Source organism: Notolabrus celidotus, chromosome 8, assembly GCF_009762535.1.
Source record: "Notolabrus celidotus isolate fNotCel1 chromosome 8, fNotCel1.pri, whole genome shotgun sequence".
Lineage (NCBI taxonomy): Eukaryota > Metazoa > Chordata > Actinopteri > Labriformes > Labridae > Notolabrus > Notolabrus celidotus.
Window position 1 is genome coordinate 9,341,864 of NC_048279.1, and position 21,150 is coordinate 9,363,013.

The 21,150-nt window shown below is 40.7% G+C and overlaps 1 protein-coding gene and 1 long non-coding RNA gene across 3 annotated transcripts; both read left to right on the plus strand.

Moving 5' to 3' along the window:
- Window positions 1–1,020, plus strand: LOC117817464. The gene is made up of 3 exons (XR_004632151.1): window positions 1–379; window positions 742–778; window positions 863–1,020. It is a non-coding gene; the product is annotated as an uncharacterized LOC117817464 (long non-coding RNA).
- A 7,144-nt stretch (window positions 1,021–8,164) lies between these two features.
- LOC117817441 (tectonic-1-like) lies at window positions 8,165–21,108 on the plus strand. 2 transcript variants are annotated; one of them, XM_034690160.1, is made up of 15 exons: window positions 8,165–8,478; window positions 8,512–8,587; window positions 10,350–10,467; window positions 10,710–10,843; window positions 10,945–11,096; window positions 11,202–11,304; window positions 12,882–12,994; window positions 13,191–13,211; window positions 15,053–15,187; window positions 15,342–15,467; window positions 16,477–16,565; window positions 17,668–17,805; window positions 17,897–18,050; window positions 18,547–18,678; window positions 20,875–21,108. In XM_034690160.1, the coding sequence occupies exons 1-15, from the start codon at window positions 8,194–8,196 to the stop codon at window positions 21,019–21,021; spliced, it is 1,923 nt and encodes a 640-aa protein (XP_034546051.1). In that variant the 5' UTR covers window positions 8,165–8,193; the 3' UTR covers window positions 21,022–21,108. The 2 variants fall into 2 exon arrangements, with proteins under 2 accessions (XP_034546051.1, XP_034546050.1); XM_034690159.1 differs by having other exon boundaries at window positions 8,166–8,587.
- Window positions 21,109–21,150: the final 42 nt, after the last annotated feature.

The following is a 21,150-nucleotide window of genomic DNA, read 5'->3' on the forward strand; positions in this document are numbered from 1 at the left end:
CTGTTGCATGAAAGTAGGATTAAGATATCCGGGATAAATGACTGAGCCGAGTTCACCCAATCCAAAACAAGAGCGTCCAGGCTCAGTCGGTTGCACAAAGACCAAGCCAGGATGAGCAGACACGGATTCATCAAGCCAGGGGAAACCAATCCTGGCTAAGTGCGCGTACGCGGCTTCCTTAAATAGACCCCAGATATCGATCGCAGATTCACTGATTCACCATGGCAACGCGTGCGGCATACTTTTCACCGTCAGAAGCGGAGATCCTCATGGAAGCATATGAAGAGGTGAAAGATCAAATCAGAAAGAAAGGCAACACAGCATCAATAATTAAACAGCGCCAAAAAGCTTGGGAAACCATTGCAGATCGCCTGAATGCGTAAGTAGTGCACATGTACACACTTACACTCTTGATAATCACTAAATTAAAATTGTTGTGGAATCGATGCAGATGTGTTTGAAATTGTGTAAATATAACTTCATCAGACTGTATAACTCTCTGATTTAATTTCCCCTTGGGAGAAATAAAATTTCTCCTATCTTATCCTGCAAGTGTGTTTGTGTGTATATATATGTATATACTTAATTACAGGACAAGATAGAAACTTTCTTTATATGTGTGTGTGTGTGTGTGTGTGTGTGTGTGTGTGTGTGTGTGTGTGTGTGTGTGTGTGTGTGTGTGTGTGTATGTGTGTGTGTGTGTGTGGCTTAAACATGACTGGGCCAAAAATAACTTGGCAGCAAGTAAAAGTCAAATACATGAACATCTTGCAGAATGGTAAGTGCCCCCCTGACTAATACTTACACAAGTGTACATTGTACCCAGAAGGTGCCTGCTCACACAAATTATGTACTGTTTTAGCCGTCAAAAAGAGAGGCCAAATACAAAGAACGGGTGGTGGGTCACCTCCCACCGCCCTCACCCCAGCCGAAGACATGGCCTTATCACAAAATAAAGGCAGGCCAGTTTTGGAGGGGATCCTTGGGGGGACAGAAACAAATGCATGTCCCTCCCAAGAGGCTAACTGCTTCATACAAGGTACCTTCTTCCATCTTTACATGTGATGTAAGCACATTCATATCTAATCCATTTGGACTATCTGACTTTGGTTTGCCTTGCAGTTTCTGGCAGCACCATCTCCTTGCTGGAGCCACCAATGCCAGATGATGATGATGATGATGATCCAGTAAGTACACTGTACGCCTGCCGTGTTCCCTGATCAGGGACCAATATAGTTGAATTACTTTAGTTAACATGCTTTAAATTTCAGTTATATATGGCCTGCAGTGGCAGAGACATATATATATTCAAATTTGAATTAATTTGACCTCTTATAATTGCACTGTATATTGTGTATACAAGCTTGTAGGGAGGCTACTGCATGTATTAATTTGTCTGTTAATTTGTTGTGTATGGATTTGGCCTGCATTTATTTCAGTGTGCAGACATTATATACAGACTGATTGTGTATGCATTATTTTGTTGTATGCTTTTGATTCCATGCTTTCTATCTTGTAGAGTCACTATGTGGCTTCAGTTTTGAAAGGAGCTGATGGTTTACCTGCTTTTATTATCCTTATTCAATAAAGGAAGATCATATCACTCTCTGTGTATTTATATGGGATGTGTATTTTATATATCGCGTGTGTGGAAACTAAATTATCTAATTGCAATTTGCAACATCTAAAATCATCATTTATCTACAATGATTACAAATCAATGATCACAAATGTTTAAATAATGACTGTGGGTCTAGTTGAATGTGATAACAATGTGTAGTGGACAGCAGAATAACTATTAGTTTCCATTTGTGGTGACTGCTGACTGAGATAAGGGATGAGATTAAATAGATCCTGGAACTTAGCCTGGTCTGGAGCAGGCTAGCTCCAAAGACTAAATCTCCATGGTAACTAATGTCATAGAATATCCTGCTTCCTCCTATCCTACTTTCATGCAACCGGATCACGGATAAGTTGAGCCAGGATAAGCAACATATCCCGGCTTAATCCCTTATCCTAGTTTCATGCAACAGGCCCCAGGTGTCTAATAAACTCAAAATACTTGCAACACGCCTTTAATCAGAATGATAACAAAACAAGCTTCTTAGACCCAGTGGTTGAATCACTTTACCGTTAGCTTGCTAACAGTAATGTAGTCAACAGTCCAAGTATGCTAACTCTAGCATCTCATTTACTTTTCTGGGTGCATCCTGATGATGACAGATGTCTGTTTGAGTTTATCCCTGTCTCCTCCTTGATGGTTATTGCACTCATTGCACTGCTGTTGCCTGCATTTACTGTTAAATGTTTGAAAGCAAAACTCAGTTCATTACACCTTTAACTATAAATCATCCTGGCAGTGACTACTTGCCGAACAAGATGGTGCATGAATGTGCATGCAGGTGAACACACGTATGCCAAACTGAGTAAATTATCAGGGCGTGAGTCGTCCTGGTACAGTACTACGACACTGGGATTGAAACAATTTTCATCTAATACATCAGGATTATCCTGATTCCAGCTGAGGGATGATGAATGGACTGAAAGACATCTGACTCTACCACTGACTAACAAAGGCCTGGATTTGGGTTAGATTAGAAGCACAAAAAGTCAGAAATCTTTTTTAATTGGTCAAACAGAAAGCTGTTTTCACAAGGAAGTAGGAAGTTGATTTGTAAAAAAAAAAAAATCTTAATATTTAACTAAATTGCTAAATCGCTATGGTGAAAGAGTAGATAAAGTATTGCAGTGGTTAAAAAAAAGAAGGTAATTCTCCACATAGCATCAAAACTAAAAATCAAAAATTGTATCTTTAGTTATTGCAAGGTTCTTCCAGAGTGTGTTTGCGGCGCTCCCTTTGGACAAATATAGTGTTAAATCTCACTGGTGATCTTGCTCTGATAACCTGGATGAGATTAATCCTTCCAAGTTTTTTTTTTTTTTTTTTAATGGGGCAAAAGCCAGCTGGATTACCTGACCCTAGATTTTTTTGAAGTTTAAAGCAATTTAAAAATCAAACCTTGGTGTTGTTTCACTGAAGACCATCAGCATCTAGATTTCCTGATTTCCTGAAATGCATCAGGAATGATGGCTCCTACCTGTGTTCAACAAACAGTGAATGGATTTGTACTTATATAGCGCTTTCCTGGTCTTTCTGACCACTCAAAGCGCTTTAACATTACTCATCGCATTCACTCATTCGCACCACATTCACTCACTGATGGTAAAGGCTGCTATAGTTAGCGACCATCAGTATTAGCTAATCTCTTTCATACACGTTCACAAACCGCTGAACAACAACTGGAGCAATTCAGGGTTCAGTGTCTTGCTCAAGGACACTTCAGCATGTGACTGCCGGAGCTAGGATCGAACTGCCAACCTTCAGATTGATAGACGACCAACTCTATCCACTGAGCCACAGCCACCCAAAGCAAACACTTTAAAAGTTGTTTTCTTCTTCTTCACTTGAGGACAGACCTGACTATGATTGACTTTACACTTTCCATCAGTCTACATGATGTTGACATTTTAGCCAACTTAAGACTTGTAAATTACAGGTAAATACGTTTATTTTTCAGGATCCGCCCACTAAAGTCAGCAACTAACTTGTAACTTACAGTGAAACTTAGACTCATCAGAGATCTGAAAAGGCCATCCCCTGGGAATTCAATGAACCAAGAAATGATGGCATCTTTTTTGCAGACATTCCTGGAGGGATACATATTGTTTGATCTGAACACACTCACTTCTGAAGTTGCCTATTGGACTGTAAAAAATGCAATGCACGGAGAAGGAGATCTTGGCTAGAAGTTGTTCACTGCTGGCTACACTAGAAGTGTTCTGTAGTTGACCATTGCTCTCATAGCCAATGGGTTCACAGATGGGAGATACACCAGATTTTCATTGCTAGCAAATAATCTGATACCAAAAACACGAACATATCTCTCCCAGGCCTCACCTGCCAGAACTGTCTAGGTTTAGGGTATATGTGAATATCCCACTGTTCCCATGATTTATCATACACAAACACTTGCAGTTTCACTCAGATTGACAACCTCCTCTCTGACCATGATTGGAAGACAAAGGTAAAACACAGTTACCTACGCACACACACACACACACACACACACACACACACACACACACACACACACACACACACACACACACACACACACACACACACACTCTCTCTCACACACAGGAGGTGTGTCAGCGAAGGGCGTTGGGTTTTTTTTTATTTGGATGGTAGATAACGTGATGTTATCAGGGCAGAGAGATGACAGACTGACGGACAGAGACAGACAGAAACAGATGACAGAGGAAAGGGTGTAGTGAGAGATAGATGCAGACAAGCTGCCTGGATAACGTTAATGTTTAATTTTTGTCTCTTAATTGCTTCATTTAAAGTGGACTTTTGTTTTTAAAATGACTTAACACATGGATTCAAATTGCTGCAGAACTCAGGAGAGCTTGTACTTGTATTTAATTAACTTGGAGTTTAGAGACAGTGTAGGTATCTAAGCGTGAGATCCTAAATCTGAGGATACAGTAAAAAGCTTGTGCAAACTATTTCTAATCATGGCATGTGTGCTTTTGAAGGACACTGATATCAGCAGAGGGGGGTGTGTGTGGAGTGGCGGTGTTGAAGGCCGAAACAGTAGAGACGATGACCTGATGAAAGATGGACTGATAAGTGGACAGATAGATAGAGACAGAGACAGAGAACGGGATAGTCTGAGAGGATTAGAGGAGCAGAGGTGCTGCTCTATAGCACGGGTACATGATACACTAGAAACACGCACATACATGCTTTGTGTAGTGAGTTAGAACCGGTCAAAGAGAAGGTTTACAGTTGAGATTTACAGTGAAGTACACAGTGTACTGAGGAGCAGACGTATAGGGTGCAGAGGAGGTCAAACAGCATGAGAGAGTCATTTTCATCATTTGGGAAATGGTAAACTATGCTGTTGTCAAGAAAAAGATAACACTGAAATAAAAGTTGAAGTTAAAGAACAGGTATTTTTATCTGTAGGTTCAGATCTTAATCAAGACCGATTTTAGATACTACACAAAACGACACATTATGGTATGACATGATACAAGGATACAACACAACAGGACATGACATGACACAATATCATACAATACAACAGGATAAGAAACAAAACGTCACGTCACAATACTACACGACACAACACAGCAAGATACGAAATGACATGACATGACACAATAAGATAGGATAAGACACGATACGACATGACACGACGCGGCACGACAGAATATGACACAATACGATACCACAAGACAGAACATGACTCAACAGGATACGAAACCACATGACATGTCACGATAGGATTAGACATTACTCGTCACGTCACAATATGATATGACATAACATAACATGATACCATACCATACCATACCATACCATACCATACCATACCATACCATAGGATAAGACACACACGTCACAATGATTTACGATACAACAAGACATGCCAAGACACACAGGATCCAACCGATATGATACGACAGGACAGGACATGACACAGCATGTCACGATACGATATGACGTGACACAACATGATATGATATGATATGACATGACATGAAGCAATATATTGCGAAAGGATGCTTTTCGATACTATACAACAAGGTACAATACAATATGATACACTTCATTGTCTCTTGGACTCAAGTGCTGCACAAGCTCAACTGCCTCCAAATGTCCACACCTGTTTTAGGGGTGTTTGAGGAGCCCATGGGTAGAAAGGCAGATACATTTAAATCTCTCTGAATTAAGCAGTTTTACAGACTTAAAACAGGTCTTTGACATATTATAATGACCAGCCACCAGGGAGGCAGTCGAAACTATTTGTTCAGTTATGTTGAAGCTACTCCCCTTGCTCATGGAGTTGTACTAGGAAAAGAGCACTAAATCCTGAACTCACTTTGGGCACCAAAACCTTCAGAGCTGGCTCTGCCTGAGAATGAGTACCAGGTCTGTTCGACCAAAGTTTCATCAGCGTCGCCACAGTGACATCAGAGCAGAGGGAGGAGGCGGAGGCTGTGGGCTCCGTTAATGACCACAGGATTTATTCAATAAACCACTTGCCTCTTAATTAATGCTCTAATTAGACTTCCTTCCTCTGCCACACACACACACACACACACACACACACACACACACACACACACACACACACACACACACACACACACACACAGTCTCACACGTACCCACACATGCTATGCAAGTGAGGTGATAACCTTGTGATAACCTGTGTGTTCCTCGTTCAATGACCATGCCCCAACGCTCACACATCACGCAAGGTTTGAGCGTGCACAAACATTAGGAAGGAAAAACATACACACACACACGCGCGCACACACACACGCGCACACACGCGCGCGCGCGCGCGCACACACACACACACACACACACACACACAAACACACAGACACACACACACACACACACACACACACAAACTGGCCATAACTATCCACAGTGCAGGTGTGCCTCCCCCTGACAGTGATACCATCCACAGAGACTCAGATTGAATTTATTCATCAGTGGCTCAGCCCACGCTGCCTTAATGACCACTGAGAATTAATTAATGAGTGCAAGGGGCGAGAGACTCTGTGGGGAGAGAGAGAGTGAGAGTAAAAGAATAAAGGGAAATGCAGACTGCAGAGTCCCATTCAAAGACAAACTAACAAAGAAACCAACTGAGACAGGAGGGGTCAGAGTTCAACAAGTCAGAGGGGGAAACACTGTTTTTAAAAAGTTTACAGATGAAGTGTCTTTTTGTAAATATTAAGCAGATATGAAGAGTGTTACACTTGTATTCTCTCTAATGACCAGCAGGGGGTGAAATAAGTCTGGTTGTATAGAAGTCAAACAGTCTCAATCTCTAGTGTTAAACAGTTCAGGGTTGTTGTTGTTTTTTTTTTAGGTGGGGTTGTATGAGGTTCTTGGTAAGTGCGTTGTCCACAGGGGATCAGGGTCGGCTCAGACCCTTTGTTTGCAGAACTGGAACAGAAGCTATAGACTACAAACTGATATGGACAGGGTCAGCTCTACCACTTTATCTGGCTAATTTCAACAAATTCAGTGCACAATCTATTCAGAAATTGTTCAGCACTTTACTCTGCCATCATAGAGGCCAGTCATGACACGTGCATGTTTATCTGCCTGCAGCGCACTGATTAGCTGTTCAGGTCTGCAGGCTTTAAAGGGGGACAAAAAATACAACCAAACTAAATAATTAGTGATCCTGACTGAGATGATGACATGCCGTTAACTGTGGACACAAGAGGACATCTTTATGAGGTACAGTTTACAGAGGAAGAACGATACTCAACAGACTGAAGGAGAGAGGGGAGTAACCTCTGTTCTGACTGGAGAGCAGGAGAGATCTCAAGTTACCTGGTGCAGGTGTGTGAGCTCTGAGCTCATGAACCTAGAGAGCTCCTGCTGTCAGGAGTGGGCCTGGTTAACAACAGCACTTCAGGACCTTTCTGAATCAGAGGGTACCAGCGGCTCACATACGGCTGCAGTCTGCATCAGTCACCATCAGTCTATTTCTTCTTATTATTTTTATTTTTTTATTTTTCCTATTTTAATCTTTTTTTTTATGTACAGCACTTTCTGTTACAATAGAATTGTATGAAAAGCGCTTTACAAATAATGTCCGAGTGACTGGTTATGTGTTGTATGGTCCTATGCTGTCACCTTGTGGATCCCTAAATTATTGCAAGCAGAAATTCTCTAAGGAAAAAAGGCTTATTTTACTATAACTGTGAGTACTGCTCTAGATGTGCGTGGGTCCGTAGAAAACGATGGAAAATTAAGCAAATTACATATTAAACGTTTTTAATGACCTAATTAGATTTTTAATAACACATCACCAGTGCTAGTGAAGTACTTACACAACGGTTCTCAAACAAGTTGTATGGGATAGTTTTAAACAGTAGTGGAACAAATCCCTCTCCTGATTATCACATACAACATTGTATATGTTTTGTTGTTGGACAGACAGGAGTTTCTTTGATAGAACTTCGTCAAATAAAACAAAATAAACACCCTTAAAAGCTTTGCTGTAGTACCTCTTATGGACAACAGGTGGCAGTATTGTTTCCTCAGAGGCAGTATCCCGTTGGCAGAGTAAGAGAAGAAGTAGGACCATGGCAACGGTAAAAACAAAGATGGCGGCTTTAGCAGCAGTGTTATGGTCCTCCTCAAACCTCTTTAGTTTTTTTCTCTTACTTTCTACAGTCACCTCAAACGAAAATACAACAAGCTTTAACTTGAATACAACTGTGCTCGGTGACAGGAACGTAACATTTGACGCTGCTGAAAATGATACGACTTCACAGCCGACAGAGTTTGACTCTTTAACCACACACAATACAACACCGACCCTCAGCAGCCCCGAGGAAGAGCCCGTCCAACCGACCCTGTCCCCCGAGGAGGAGCCCGTCCAGCCGACCCAGTCCCCCGAGGAGGAGCCCGTCCAGCCGACCCTGTCCCCCGATCCGCTGCCTGTCAACGGACTCCTGCTCTCTCCTGTCACTGATGGTAATCTGTCGATCTGAAACTTTTCACTTTAAATCCTCGGTATAATATCTAACACAGTTATTAATGATACACAACTTACTAATATGTGCCTGATTTGAGTATGTCATATGTGACTATAAGGACTGTAAATAACAAGTTTCATTGGAAACATTTATCTATTTTAACAATAAGCAATGTTATTATGATATCATGGGATTCTCCATTATATGACTTTGACTCAGTTAAATGTAGGTACCTGCAATCCATATATAAGTGATCATCTACACGCATCTGGTTGTCTCACCCTGTCTGGATTCTATTTAGCATAACCACAAGCTAACTATATATTATCAGCCTATACCTGGCTACCAACTAAATATTCAAACTAGCTAAAACCAAAAACTGATCTAAAGATGATCTAATTGATCAAAAATGATTTATCTATACAGCTAAACAGCTTTTAGATGATTAGTAGCACTTCCATGCTGCTACCAGACATTACCCTTAATATTTAGTTCACAGTAACAGTCTAAGGCTAAAGAGTATTCTGCTTTTCTGCTATAAATCCAAGCAGCAACCTCCTGTCTCAAAATATGAAGCCCATGTCGAAGTGTTAAAAACTGCAGTTCATTGAGGCTGGCTGCAGAAACACCGGACACCACATACACACCAATTCAAAGAAGACGATATTTACAGCAGAAATAAACATGTTTACAGCCTGGTTCAAAAAACGGCTTCAGTCTGAAGAGCTAATTTCTTGATCGGCACACATTGTACAGGGGTGAATTTTTTTCTAATGCGACGGTTCAGAAGATATTAAGATTACAAGTTTTGCCCATTTAAGGACAGGACTGATCTGACTGACAGGCGAGAACACTGTAGCTGTTGGCGAGGAGGCTCAAAGACCACCTTTTTACCTCACACTAGCTCGACAGAAGTTAGGTTGAGTTCAACATTTCAAATATGGCTCCTGCTGATGATTGGCTTCAAATCAGCGCTTCAGAAACAGTCACACTGGGTGACGTCACGGATACTATGAGTCAGCTGTACCTCTCATAATGGAAGATCTGTAATCTTAATATCTTCTAAATTGCTGGGTTATAAAAAAACCCAACCCCATACAGTGTGTGCCGATCCAGAATTTAGCTATCCAGACTACACTTGTTTTTTTGCACCAGGCTGTAAACATGTTTATTTCTGCTGTAAAGATCGTCTTCTTTGAATTGGTGTGTATGTGGTTTCCGGTACTTCCGGAGCCAGCCTCAAGTGGACACTCGATGAACTGTAGTTTTTAACACTTCCACATTGGCTTCAATTCTCGCGGCTGGAGGTTGCTGCTTTATATCAACCCAGATAAACCATCTTTGATACAATATGAAAAGTTAGTTGTTGAAGTCTTCCAAACATTTACACAAAAGCTAATCTATTCTTATTGATCTGATATAGTAAGAACATTGGTGGTTGTATCTTAAAGATGGCTTTGTGGGTTCCATTTAATACGTATTTGTCTGTTTTGAACATACCTGCTCATTTCAGTGTCAGTGTTCACACATAAAAAGATCATAAACATAAAGTTATACATCGTCGCGTATTGCTTTGTATCATCAGACACATATTGGCCATATCTTAAACAGATTAAACTTAGAGATACCGCAGAGGTTTCACAAACCTGGTGATACAGTTTTTTATTTCCTCGTTAAGATGGAGGTATAGTTTGAAACAGGTGGATAAACAAGCTTGGTGATATCAATATCCATCTTACCTGAAATTCTTTCTGTTTCAGTCGACAGGTTGTGTCCCTGTGACAAACACAAGGGTGTTTGTGATGTTAACTGCTGCTGTGACAGAGACTGCAGTGAGGAGGTGGCTCTGTTCACCAGCTGCTCAGTGGAGACCGTCAGGCGAGTAGGCTCAATGTTTTCATCATCCATTGTACCGTTGAATTAGCTTCTACAACAATGTCCAAAAAATAGGATCAATGGTTCTCCCAAAGAGGCTTCTCCAGAATAATTACAGTCTAATACACAACCGGTGGAGTAGCCCACGGATGGCCTTTATAAAGACTACATGTTAGAGGCTTCTGTCTTCATGCAGGATGAATATATTCAGGCTCACTTTTGGTTTCAACCTTTTTTTCTTGCAGTGGAAACAAGCAGCTGTGCAGTCGCAATGTAGCGTCCTACTCTTTACGGACTAAGATAGATGGATTCTCAGAGATCCGGTCTTCTGTCAAGAAGGAGACTAGTTATGACATCTTCTGCATACAGTCACAAAACCGTAAGTGTTTAATGGTGTTCAGTAGGGCTTGTTTTATTTCTCTGACCACCATAGTTAACAGAGAATTACACTTTGTCTTTTTCCTCCTTTGTTCTTTCCAGGTGTTGATGGGTTCTCTCATCCCTCACCTACTCTTCCAACTGACGGCAACTTTGACTCCCTCTTTGACAAATTTACCCGCTTTATTTTTGGCTCAGAGGAGAGGAGCAGCGAGTCGTCGTCTGCAGAGCTGCAGGCATCGTCTGGATACCAGGTGGGTCTCTCTCGGCCTCAGAACTAGATAGTTTTGTTGTAACTGTTTACCCTCAGTTCTCTTCAGATCAGTCATTTCATCTGTTCTGCCGGTTCATGGTTTCAGTATGGAGACGTGATGGCGACAGTGGCACAGGGTGGACAGAGAGAGATGTTCATGCTGCCAGCTCCAGGAGTCACTGCTGAGTGTGTGGACAACAGTCCTGCAGGTAACAACAATTCGCAGTCATGTAGACCTGTGGCCGCTGTGACAATACGGTACGGATACTGATTAATGCTAAAACATGTTGTCACATTGTATCACAAGCACAGAGGACTGATAAATGTTAAATTATTAACAAAGACCCAACATCAAGGCAGGATAAGATCCAGTCCCCTCTTACTGACAGGACTCAGTCTGATCTCATCTTAATCCACCATGAGCAGAGCACTTTGCAGTATTTAGTAAGTTACAGCGGCAAGGACAAACTTCCTTTAACAGGCAGAAACCTCCAGCAGGACCAGACTCCTGCTAGACAGCCATCTGCTGAGACTGAGTTGGGGTTGGAAAGAGGGATAGAGGAGAATGAGAGAGAGAGAAAGAGTTTATAGTGATGAGACAGATAATAGTAGTAGTAGTAGTAGTAGTAGTAGTAGTAGTAGTAGTAGTAGCTGTTGTCGCTGGAGTCTGGCAGGTCTGTAGCAGCATGTCAAAAAAAATCTGCAGAGTTATTTTAAATTAAGTGACTATTTAATACAAATATTTACCTATGATCTCTTTATTTAATTATGCAACAAATAGCCCATAGCCTTATTCTATTTTTATTATTTTTATTTTTTGATATAAATTTTGTATTGTTTAATTTAAGATGTGTTTAACTTACAATGTGTAAAAGTTCTTAAAGTTCCAGTATGAAAAGTGCACACAGAGCGATTTAAATATGAGTAATGTACAGTCAGTTTGTGGTGGTGAATCATAAATAATGACCTGGGAAGACAGAACATAGTGCAAAGACACAAAGTAGCTGCCATGTAGTGATATGAAAGATGATGACAGATGACTAACGGGGCATTGTAGTGCTGGTGTTAAACAGTCTGGTTGCAGATGGGATGAAGGACCTGCGGTAGCGCTCCTTCTTACAGGGTGGGTGTCTCAGGCTGCTGCTGAAGGAGCTGCTCAGGGGTGCAGGGGTCGAGAGGGATTGTCCATGATGTATGTCAGCTTAGCTAACACCCTCCTCTCACCCACCTCCTCCAGGCAGAACTGGTCCTCCTGACCAGTTTGTTCAGTCTTATTCTGTCCCTCTTTGTGCTTCCAGCTCCCCAGCAGACCACTACATAGATTATTAATTTACCTCTGACAACACAAGTCAGTTAAGACAGTTATAGTAATGACAGGACCTGCAGAGGCTACTCATGGACATGTCACCTGACTGCTGTCATGATGCGTTACAACCACAGCCAACATGGTACAAAGGTTAACACCTATAAAGGAGAATCAGTTAAGTATGATTGGTCGGAATTACACCCTGTAACATCGAGGCTATGAAGCACACAGCTAGGAGAGTGGTGCAGTGATGTGTTAACAAGCATACTGAGAAAAGCCTTGCTTTATTTTAATCTGTGAGAATATTGGATAAGTTTGTGCCATTAATTTATCCGCAGCTTTCTTACATGTATTTTTTTAATCTGTTAACATTTGAAGCCTCTTCATCATCTCATTTAAACACCTTTTATTTAAAACATAGGTTAAAGATAATAATTTGACATTTTTATGTGTGTGGCTTTCTCTTTCTTTTTCCCCCAGCATTTCTAAAGGATCAGAGCAGTCGGTGCTCCCAGCAGGTGGTCCTGGATCAGGACTGCAGCAGTCTGCCGGCCCTCAGTATGGACACCTACACAAACATTCAGCTGTTATCTGTGAGTCCAACCTTTTACACACAGTGCTCAAAACACATACAAAGCTAACTATCATTGATTTCCTTCTTCCTGCTTCACAGGACTCAGAAGCGATTATATTGTAAATCACTAAAAACACAGAGAAACTCCTTAAAAAGAGGATCAGATGATGAGAATATCAGGATCCTAAACAGTATTTCTTTGTATTACTCTACAGGGGAAGAGCGAGGATGCAGCAGTAAGTATTCCTAGCTGTTGTGTATTTGTAAAATGTGGATCAGAAATAATTTAATCTTCTTGATTTTGATGAATTGTTCAATTAATACTCTTTAGTGTTTCAGTGATTACATAATTAACATCTTTGTATATTTTAACTACTTGCTTGACAAAAAAGAAGCCTCAGTGTTGATGTTTTGTGCTCTGCCTTGGAGGACTTTATGGGAAGTTCAGGTGTTCCTTGTTTCTAGGAAATTCAAAGAGCTGTATAAAAGTATGTTTCTGCAAAACACTGACGAGATTTGCGCAAAGACTTGACAGCCAACAAAAATGTCTCTTTCCCCCTGACCACAAAGTGCAACATGTGAACTCAAACAGAAAGCTGAAGTGACTGTTGCAATGTAGAGTAACATTCCTCTCATAACACTGAGCTCAGTTCTAAAGAAGAGGGAAGTAATCAGTTACTTCATCACTCTGTTTCATCAACCCGAAGTAGCAATGTCAGATTTCTTTAAATGTTATTCCCACTGTACACTGATTTACTTTCATTTTAGTTTGGTAAGATCTTCATTCAGAAAGAGCATAAACCTTGAATAATACACAGTTATCATTCTGTTTTAATGTCATTAAAATGTTGTAGTACAGTGTAGGGCTGGGCGATAATTCAAAAATGATAATTATTGTGATATAATTTTTCTCAATATATGTAACAAGTGTTCCTTAAAACTTTGATATATTTAAACCTGTAATTACACCTTTCAAACACTAGAAAGGGATGTGGTGTTTATGTGCATTAAATGCCAGTTGCCACACAAAATCAAACAGAAGAAGAAGACGGCATTGAACAGCCAATCATGTTGCAGGGTAAGAGTTAGGCGGGGTTAAAGACGCTTGGAGCGGAATGTAAACACAGCTGAAACCAATGATAGCAACACGGAAGAAAAAACAATATACAATATATCAAATTGTGAACTTCAAAAAAATCTTACACAAAAAACCTGCTTCCTGTTAGCAGCGTCAAAAATGAAGGATTCAAGAAGCTTATCGGAAAACTAGATCCTAGATACAGGCTAACAATTCGGTTTCTTCAACTTTCACTCGGGACCAAAAATCTGCCTTTAAATTTAAATGAAATAATGATTCGATATTGGCTCTATCCATCTGTGGGGACTTTGTGTCTTATCTGCCCTTTAATAACAGCATGCACCTGAAAATATGCACAAGCTGGCTGCAGTCAGATGCACTGAAAAGATGAAAACACTGCAGTTTTACTGTAGACTATTAAAAGTGGTCGTAGCCTCTTGGTCTGAAAAGCAAACCCAATACATTCTTTCTATTGACCAGCAGGGGGCGACTCTACTGGTTTCAAAAAGAAGTCTGTGAGAAAACTCTCACCTGATTTATTACCTCAGTTAACATGTTCCCAAAAAAGTTTATGGTCTCAATCTTTAGTTTCAAGTCTTCTTTAATACTTTTAAATGTTGTACCATTCAGAGTCAAATAGACAAAAAGTAAGAGTCCTCTGTTTATTTTTCCCCATGCACATTTTGTTAAAAAGCAGCTTACTGGTGCTAGAATTATCATCCCCATAGTTTTCACACTTATGAATGATGGATGAACCTATCATGTAGGCATTTTTGCTAACTTGCACTTCACACATAGAGCAGCTGACAAAAAGTTCAGCGCTAATCTGTGAGAATGTGATAATATGTTTAAATCCGGAGAAGAAGTGAGGAACCAACCAATTGTGCAGCGCTGCAGTCCTGAGAAACAAACTAACTGATGTGAATGAGAGGAGAAGATGAATATGAAAGGTTTCGATTCAGTGTAAGTATGAGCTGACTGATGTTGGTGTCTCTGGAGGTTGTTCCTGTGGAGGTGGCTTCGCTCGTCCTGCAGTCTGTAGATGGGACTCAGTCTGAGCTTCAGATCAGTGGTGGTGAAAACTTCAGCCCAGTTCTGCTGAATCCAACCCTCTGCGCTAACGTGGTGCTGAAGGTGAGACTTCAGCTACATTACTGTCTGAGTGTAGCTGTGTAGTTTTGGATTAGCTAATGCAGTGCATCTGTTAACTTAAATAGAGACATTGTGGTGACCAAAATGTTGAGGAGTCATGTCCAGATTAATCTTTTAGTTATATTTGTTTCCTCAGGTTGTTTACACGATGAAGTACAGCCCATCTGGTGAGATTGGGAATGTGACGGTGTCTCTGGTGCTTGGATTTGTCAGTGAAGCTGCGCTGACCCTGGAGCAGGAGTTTCATATCACATTTGTCCAGGTAGAGTCTCAAAAACACCTCTGTAGTCCTGTGTGTAGAACACCTCCTTGAGCTTGACTGGATTTAATAACTTGACGTTGAGTAACCTCTTGTTAGAGCACTCTCCAGTTCTGCATTGTAGCTGTCCTCATCTTGTAGTTTTTGAGTTGTAGGTTACCATGGGGAGGTTTGCAAACTTGAACTTGATGTTTATCAATCAAAGGCCCATCTAGCTTTGTAAATTAGCTGCAGAGTGTGCACATTTTAGCAACAAGGTGACTCAAAGTGCTTCATACAAGACTTCAGAAGCATCTAATGGGAAAAATAAAGAGATTATAAGAGAGATTTCAGAAATTATTAAAACAAACGGTTTAAAATCAAAGAGTAGATTTAGAAACATCTTGAAACAGGAGCTCAAATCTGACGTGACAGTTATAAAATCAAAGAGTAAAAGTAACCGTGCAGTGTTACTTCATTTGAAAAGTTATTCATATAGATGTATTGAAGTGACTTCATATAAGGCAGCAGTAAACAGGAGAGCCTTTTGACTTGATTTATAACTAACCTCATGAATCCGTCAATTGTTGTCACTGTGATATTGATTTATATGTAGTGTTATTCATTTAGTTCTCTCACATGCATACTTGGTCTTTAGCAAGTAGGGTGACCAACAGGTTTCCTCTAGAGTGCAGTTCTTTTAAAATTGACATAAAACTGTGCTCAAACAGGACAGCCATCTGCAGCACCGAACATGTCCTCTCTGTGGATGCTTTGACACTTTTGAGAATACAAAGTAGCAAAGATCGTTCTCTGTGTGGCTGGCAAGGTTTCCATTGTTGTTCTTAAGTCTGACTGATGTTAATATTTGAAGAAAGTTCTAAAAAAGGCATTACACACTTATAACAATGAAGGGAAGCTTACCTCTGACCCGTTGAGATATAGAACCAAGATTAGGTTAACTCCAAATGTACTGAATGTCATTGTGTGATGACTGAGACTTAACGTGAGTGATGTGTTTTTCTTTAAACAGGAGGACAAGGAGGAGGCTGCTGTCCAGTTCAGTGGGAATCCAGGCTATGTGTTTGGACTTCCTCTTGTGTCTGGAACAAAAACAGCAGAATATCCTTCACCTGCTTTTTTAACATTTATTCCTCTTCATCCTCATCACCGGACATTTTGAGCTGTAGAGATTAAACTATGTCTTTGACAGTAGTGGTATAGATTTTATGCATTCAGTAGGAGAACATAAAGGGAGCAACACAGACAAATATCTCTGTAGGTGAAGGCTCGTTGGACTCAACTGAGATCCCTACATTTAGCAAAGACACGTTGATGTTTAGACATCGACATGTGGCCAGAAATCAGATTTCCTGACATTTGTACGGACCTGGTTTCAATCTAAAGAATTACATAAAACAAAACCTGAAGGTTGAGTAGACTTGACTACATGCTTCATCATACTTCAAAGTGGGATTTATCAGTTAAATTAGACACTCAACTTTAGTAGGCATTGGGGCAGTTTGCAGCTAAGTGTGAAGCGGCTGGGATGAGAGTCAACACCTTTAAGTCAGAGGCCATGGCCTTTTGCCGGAAAACGGTGGATTGCTCTCTTTTGGTGGGGAGCGAGTCTTTGCCCCAAGTGAGGGAGTTCAAGTATCCCAGGGTTTTGTTACAGAGTGAGGGTAAAATGGATTGTGAGACTGACAGGCAGGACAGGCGTTGTGCTGGACTGTTCTGGTGAAGAAGGAGCAGAGCCAGAAGGCAAAGCTTTCTGTCCACCAGTCGATCTACGTTCCAACCCTCACCTATGGTCGTCATGAGCTGTGGGTTCTGACCGAAAGCATGAGGTCACAGATACCGGTAGCCGAAATGAGTTTCCTCCGAAGGATGGCTGGGCTCAGCCTTAGAGACTGGGATCAGGAGCTCGGACATCCGGAGGGGGCTCGGAGTAAAGCCGCTGCTCCTTCACATGGAAAGGAGTCAGCTGAGATGGTTCAGACATTTGATAAGGCTTCGGTTTCTTGTTGAATCTGTTTGTTGAGCCTTTTCCCAAGTCCAAATCTTTTATTTGTGTTAACGCAGCCACTCACCTCTAGCATTCTGCCACTCACCTGTCTCTAAGGTGTGTCTTCCTCCTACCGTAACATTACGTGCCTAGCCTCTACAGAGGGAGAAAGTCTTCAGTGATACTCCAGGATTTGTCCTTAACAGCTGTCTTCACTGGGATTTCTAGAAGCATCAACCCCAGAGACACCCTGTCGCTCCTCCACAGCACTCAGGACCAGGACTGTCTGCGAGGGCGGCATCAGCGCTCTCCGGTCCTGTTCGGTGTGGACTCAGTGTCGGGCTGCACATTAAGGCATGACGTCCTCACGCTCAACACACCTCGATCACAGTGATCCACTTATAAATATATCATCATATCATTGTGACTTGTCTTATCCCTGCAGACTGGAGGACGCTGCAAACTGCTCCCAGGTCTATCAGGTGCTTCTGGACGTTCTGAGAGGACCAAACTATCCTCAGTATGTGGCTTCATTTGGAAACTCCCCGTTAGACTCTCCGCTGGACTGGGTGCCCATCAAGAGCAACTTAAATCCTGGGGTGAGTTCAGATTGAAAACTCCAGGTGGCAACTTTTTCTTGGACCGGCAGTGTAACTGTTGATTCATTTTATTTTACCTTCTATCTTTCCTTTAACTTTTCCTGATGTGAATTGCTCTTTGATATTTTGTACAATTTCATCTGATTGTAAAGATGTTAGGCCCTCAAGACCATGTTGCTTTAGTCTCTAGGATCAATCAATCAATCAATCAATCAATCTTTATTTCAAGGATGTTTTCTTGAGATAGAAAAAGGGTTACCAATATCATGTAAGAGATATTTCATGTATTTGAATGATGCTGAAAGTGTTTTTAAAACATGATTTAAGATATTCAGTTGCAGTTGAAACTTGAGGTATTGTGTGATACTTATTTATATCTTTACATATCATTAGTTAAATCTACACTGTACATGTATCACATTTATAAAACACATTAAGTAGTATGTACATTTTATTTTATGAGTCAAAAATCCAGCAGTGTGTCTGTGTTTTGCAGGAGGCACAGAGCTGCAGCGTCCCGTTGTCTCTTCATTTAAAAATTGAATGGACTAAATACGGATCCTTGGTGAACCCTCAGCCTCAGATTGTGAGCATCGAAGAAATCATCCAGACCAACAGCAGCAGTTTGGTAAGAAACACAGACTCAGAAATACCGACAAAAAAATCTAAACATGTTAACTGTGAGGCTGTTCTCACGTGTATTCTTTTTTTTTACTTTACCAGAGAGCTCCTCAATCAGCTTAAAAGAGTCTTATATTCTACCTGAAAGACTCGCGCATCAGAGTTTCCTATACAGTGAAACTCCACTTCACTTTTCTACATTTTGTTATGTTACTACCATCTGGCTTTATGTTGACAATACACATCTGAACAAGTTGGAGGGGTTGCAATTATCTTGTGTGCACGTTATAAAAAATATTTCTTTTTGGGACATCAGGGGCCCCGTATGTTATAGCCTTACTCCAAAATGGATGAAATTATTTTTTCCTCTCAAAATTCTCCACACAATACCACATAATGACAAAGTGAAAAATGTTATGGAGAAATGTTTGCAAATTAATGAAAAATAAAACACTCAAATATTGCATGAACGTAAGTATTCACACCTTTTACTTAATACTTTGTTGAAGTACCTTTGGCAGTGATTACAGTCTCCAGTCTTCTCAGGTATGATGCTACAAGCTTAGCACACCTGGATTTGAGGAGTTTCTCCCATTCTTCTTTGCACATCCTCTCAAGCTCAATGAGGTTGGATAGGGAGCATCAGTGCACAGCTATTTTCAGGTCTTTCCAGAGATGTTCAATCGGGTTCAAGTCTGGGGTAACGAAAAAAATAAAAAATTGAATCCATTTTGGAATAAGGCTGTAACATAACAAAATGTAGAGAAAGTGAAGTGGTATGAATACACTCCAGATGTACTGTATGAAAGATTTTTGCCAGCATGTGAGCAAGTGAGGTTAGACAAGTTGCCTCATAGCCCTGAAGCCTCAGCAAAGAGTGTCAGAGAAACAGTTAGTAGAGAAACTGCTGCATTCAGTGTGGTATCACGTTTGTGTGTTTGTTTAGAAGAGGAGGAGGAGATCTCTGTGGTAGATTTAGCTTCAGTTTTAAGAAACCAAACTTGTCAATGAGGAAAATTAAAGGAATCTCAAATTTAAAACAAGCTCAAATCCTACAAATAAGCTGCAGCTGAGTCTGCAGACTCTTCTTCAGTCTGATGTCTAACAGTGAAAGATTGAGAACTATAGATTTTTAGCCTGAAGATACTTTACTCTGTGTTTTAGGACAGTTTGAATCGCTGTCTGTGTATTCTGGAGAGGAGATTTTGTTTTCAGTCACTTCAGACTCTGGTTGTTGAGTTTATGGCCTTTCATGCCGTTGCTCCCTTCACACTAACACTGGAGAAGAACAACAAACATCGCCGCAGGGTTTGAACAAAATATGATTCCACTTCTAAACTGATTTGAATCATTGAGTAAAAAGTCAACAGCTCTAGTGTAAGGTTAGTCACAATACCAGGATTCTAAACTTTGATACAATATCAGAATAAGTAAAAAAATAAAAACACCACTGGTTTCAAGTTCAGGGTACCAAAAAGGATTTCTTTATGTTTAAATTAACAACTTGCACACAAGGGTGGCAATTGGAAAAGTCAGAGAAAACATAAATACACTGATATACTGTTGATAATAATTAAAGCCACAATGAGGACGATTTTCCCACTAATAACAAATTGTCCCATGTATAGAGTCAAATGAAACTCTTTACTCCCAACATTTATTATCCAGTATACATACATTTTTTGGATGTTGTATATATGTTTGTCTATCATAAGCTATGATGTGGAGTTCTTAGTTAAAGGACCCAGGTTGGAGCTAAACAGAAACATAAGGACATGGCGACATCTTCATCTCTTTACTCTGCTCTCCGTTTGCAACAGACCCCCAAAGAGAATAAATGTGACGCAGAAAGGACTTTACAAAACATCAGTATTTGCCGCCCTGTGAATTAGAACAGCGTGTCTGTGTTGTGGCTGTGTTGAGTGCTGCAGGTGTGACTGAGGGCAGAGCAGAGACACACAGTCAGCAGATGAGGCATAGCTTGGCTGCATATAAACAAAATCTAATCCTGTGGGGTTTCTGAAGGTGTGGAAGTGCTTGTTAGTTGTTAGACACATAATAACTATGAATAATCAGAACACGTTATTTCTCTGTTTCACCGCTTTGTTTTCATCATCCTATCAAAAGAAGACAGAGATTGTTTTGTATCTCTGATATGTCAATCCTGCCAGCTCTGTTTGTGACCGTGCTGTTTCTCCATCAGGCCCTGCTCTCTGCAGGCAGCACCATCCTGTCAGTCAGCAGCTCAGTGAGCTTCACACCTGTGTCTGCACCTGCTCTTCCTGGTTACAGAGCCACGCCCACCATCGATGCCAAACTGCCCTTTGATTTCTTCTTCCCTTTTGTCTGAACATGTGTGTTACTGTGTGTTTTGTGTAAATAATGTAAATACAAGTTTTTTAAGATTATTTAATAAATGTTTTTTTAATAAATGAAATTACTTCATTTCCTTATCTCATTTTTACAAAGCACATGATGT